Genomic DNA, 1,924 nt, shown 5'->3' with positions numbered 1-1,924 from the left:
ATATCTCTGCGCAATCTCTGCAGCTTCACCTCGCCGCGTCAAGGTGGTCGTAGCTAGGTCTCACCACACGTGCCTGCCTCTTACCTGCTCTTTCGCTTACCCTTCCATCTGTTTTCTCAGAGTCAGAGGTAAAAAAAGCAGAGCATCCTGTAATTAAATACATATTTTTGTCCTCTTCCTTATATTTCATACATAATAATTCCGAAATCCACCCAAAAAAACAAAAATTCTTCTTCTTTTTGTAACAATTTTAAGCAGTGTAAATAAAAATTCAAAAATGGGAAATTTACAGGAAATCAACAGCAGTAAAAAGGAACAAACTTGAAGAACATCGTAAGATTTCAGTGATTAACTAATCTTTCCATTCAATCTCCATCAAATTTACATTTCCCGAAAGAGAAGGAAGTGAACACTACTCTTCAACATTTCATAACATCATTATACAGATACAGATCCCTCACAAAAAAAAGCTGCCCTATCCCAAGAACCCATCAAGAAAGATGGGAAAAAAGAAAACAAAAAACTCGAAAAATGGAAAGAGAAATTCAATGGGTTTGATCTGATGATTCATTGTTACTCCCTATCCGTACCTGAACATCACCCTCCTGTTTAACCAACTCAACCCCTCCATCACCACTCTTTTCTTTCTCACACTGTTTTTCATCGCAGCAGCAGCTCTTCTCACTCCCATCACCAAAAGACCACGTTCTACTTGACATTGGGGTAGCCAAGTAAGTCGGCTTCATTTGCCCAGCCATAATCACCAATATCTTCTCCTCCATCACCGCCGGCACCTTCTGGACGTCGTCGCCCTTGCCTCCCTCTCCGGCCTCCAAATCTCGCTCTCCGTCACCGCTTCCCTCTCCGCCCTCCAAGTACCCGGACAGCTTCCAGTATGAACATGCCAGGATCAATAAAGCAAACGCAATCAACCCAAGCATCGCAGCCAATCCGCCGAACAAGTACGGCACCGGCGAATGCCACGGCGAGTGTTGCGGAGTCGCCGCCGCCCCCGCCGTCCCCGTCACGTTGAATGGTTCTCTTGCTGCCATTTGGTGATTGTTGCGTGTGAGAGAGAGAGATTAATTAATAAATTTAGTGAGAATATAAGAGTGGTAGACTAGTAGGTTTTGAGAGGTGAAACAGAGGGCAGTGGTATTTATAATAGAGATGGTGAAGGAGGGTGGCGTTTTTGGTAAATTTCTGAGTGATTGATATCGTCATTTTGCATGAGAAAGGTGGGGCCCATATCTGGGGGATAGGTTTGGATTGATACAGCACACAACAACAGTGAAAACGCACTCACAGCAGGCGCCACAAAATACAAATCCAAAATCATGATTCATATAATCTAAACGAAAATGATAAAGATTTACCGATTATCCTAGTGGTTGCGTTGATATATATTATTCAAATAAATTCGTGGGTTACACATGCCCCACGTAAACATATGAAATCATGTGTGTACAACTCAATAATTGAGATAACTGATATATTAGTTGATGGAAATCTCCATCGTTCCTGGGGGATAGGTTTGGATAGATACAGCAAGCACACAACAACAGTGAAAACGCACTTACACAGGCAGCACAAAATACAAATGCAAAATCATGATTCATATAATCTAATCGAAAATGATAAAGCTCTATCGATTATCCCAGTTATTGCGTCGATATATATTATTCAAGTAAATTTGTGAGTTCCACATGCCCCACATAAAAGCACATGAAATCATGTGTGTACAACTCTACAATTGAGATAACTGATATATTAGCTGATGGAAATCTCTATCGTTCTTGTTAGGGGTGTCCGTAGTCGGTTTTTTGACAAAAATTAATCCTATCATTTGATCAGTTATTGTCGGTTTAATCGATTTTTTTTGTCAATCCTCACTAACATATATTTGACAATAACCGATCAATCG

General features: G+C 40.8%; 1 protein-coding gene across 1 annotated transcript; it reads right to left on the bottom strand.

Moving 5' to 3' along the window:
- Positions 1-321: 321 nt before the first annotated feature.
- On the bottom strand, positions 322-1,140 carry LOC119992632 (protein GLUTAMINE DUMPER 3-like). The gene has a single exon (XM_038839428.1). It carries the CDS (start codon positions 1,050-1,052, stop codon positions 546-548), a length of 507 nt encoding a protein of 168 aa, XP_038695356.1. The 5' UTR covers positions 1,053-1,140; the 3' UTR covers positions 322-545.
- Between the last annotated feature and the right edge of the window lie 784 nt (positions 1,141-1,924).

This window comes from Tripterygium wilfordii, chromosome 23 (genome assembly GCF_013401445.1).
Source record: "Tripterygium wilfordii isolate XIE 37 chromosome 23, ASM1340144v1, whole genome shotgun sequence".
NCBI classification, from domain to species: domain Eukaryota; kingdom Viridiplantae; phylum Streptophyta; class Magnoliopsida; order Celastrales; family Celastraceae; genus Tripterygium; species Tripterygium wilfordii.
Note: the sequence above shows the minus strand (reverse complement) of the source record. Positions and strands in the feature narration are given on the sequence as shown.